The 1,232-nt window shown below is 50.7% G+C and overlaps 1 protein-coding gene across 1 annotated transcript in view; it reads left to right on the forward strand.

The window, feature by feature from the left end:
• Positions 1-1,232, forward strand: part of TCERG1L (transcription elongation regulator 1 like) — a 219,229-nt gene that overhangs the window by 44,894 nt on the left and 173,103 nt on the right. Inside the window, exon 7 of the mRNA XM_042780403.1 lies at positions 251-292. Coding sequence (XP_042636337.1) covers positions 251-292 — 42 coding nt within the window. The remainder of the gene's footprint in view (positions 1-250; positions 293-1,232) is intronic.

The following is a 1,232-nucleotide window of genomic DNA, read 5'->3' on the forward strand; positions in this document are numbered from 1 at the left end:
CAGATGTTCGTCAGTGGATGCATGGATAAACCAAATGGGGTCTATCCACACAATAAGGTGTTACTCGGCCATTACAAGGAATGAATTCGTATTCCATGATTCGTTGTAATATGATTAATGATTCGTGATACAATGTGGACGGACTTTGAAGATATTAGACCAAGTGTAAGAAGCCAAGTGTAACAGGCCACATAGTGTGTGATTCCATTGATATTTATATTTATATTTATATTTATATTATGGCTGCCAGGGGGCCATTCAGTGAGTTGTGCGCGGCGACCCGTGCGTCGGTGTGGAACCGCGCTCCACAAGTCTCTCCGCGGTGGGCACTTTCGGAAGGAGACAGTCAGGGCTGTGTTCCCCAGGTGAGACGGCACCTGCTTTAAGCAGCAGTAACTCTGCTCTAGGAGCCCTGGGACGTGGAAACGGTGAGCACACTCTGCTGCTAACTGAAAGGCTGAAGGTTCAAGTTTGCCCGGGAGGTACCACGGAAGACAGCCCCCATGGTCTCCTTCCAAAAGAGTTCACGGCGGAGAAACTTGTGGCGTGTGCTTCTACGCCGACGCATGGGGGACACCACCACTCGGAGCTGACTTAAGGGCGGCTGGTGGATTAACTCTGCTGTAGTGCACCTTTACAGATGCAGTCCGAAAGGGTCATGGAAGGTGGGCAGTTAAAGCAGCAGCATGAGGGGCCCAAGGCCAGCCAGGGAGGAATGTGACTGGTGGTCTGAGGAGGTGAGGGCTGTGGGCTCCCAGAGCACAGGAGCGGGAGCATGTCCTTGGGGTGTGGCGGCCACCTGACGGGCCCCTTGAGTGGAGACAATAGCCGTCTGTGCTGGGCAGTTGCTGGTGAGGCCTCAGGCTCCACACCTGGCTTCCACCCATCTTTTCTAGCACCAATGGAGGCATTTGACAGTCTGCTCCGCCTGTGTCTCTTCGGAAAGGTGCTCTTTGTTTTGTTTTAATGGGAGCCTGATTCTCCCAATAAATTCAGTCTCCAAGAAATAGTTTGTGGGCACCATTTGTGTCGATGCCAGGAGTCCAGTTTGGTAGTTCTGGAAAGGCATTTGGAAATGTGTTTTAAAAACCTCTGTACATGAAGTGGGAGAAAAATGTGTAACAAAACTCAGAACCACAAAAAAGACCAGGCTTACTGATCTGATAGAGACTAGTGGAACCCCTAAGACTATGGCCCCTAGTTACCCTTCAGGACTGGAATTGAACTCATTC

Source organism: Orycteropus afer, unplaced genomic scaffold, assembly GCF_000298275.1.
Source record: "Orycteropus afer afer isolate SDZICR_OR568_19922 unplaced genomic scaffold, OryAfe1.0 scaffold00038, whole genome shotgun sequence".
In the NCBI taxonomy this organism is placed as follows: domain Eukaryota; kingdom Metazoa; phylum Chordata; class Mammalia; order Tubulidentata; family Orycteropodidae; genus Orycteropus; species Orycteropus afer.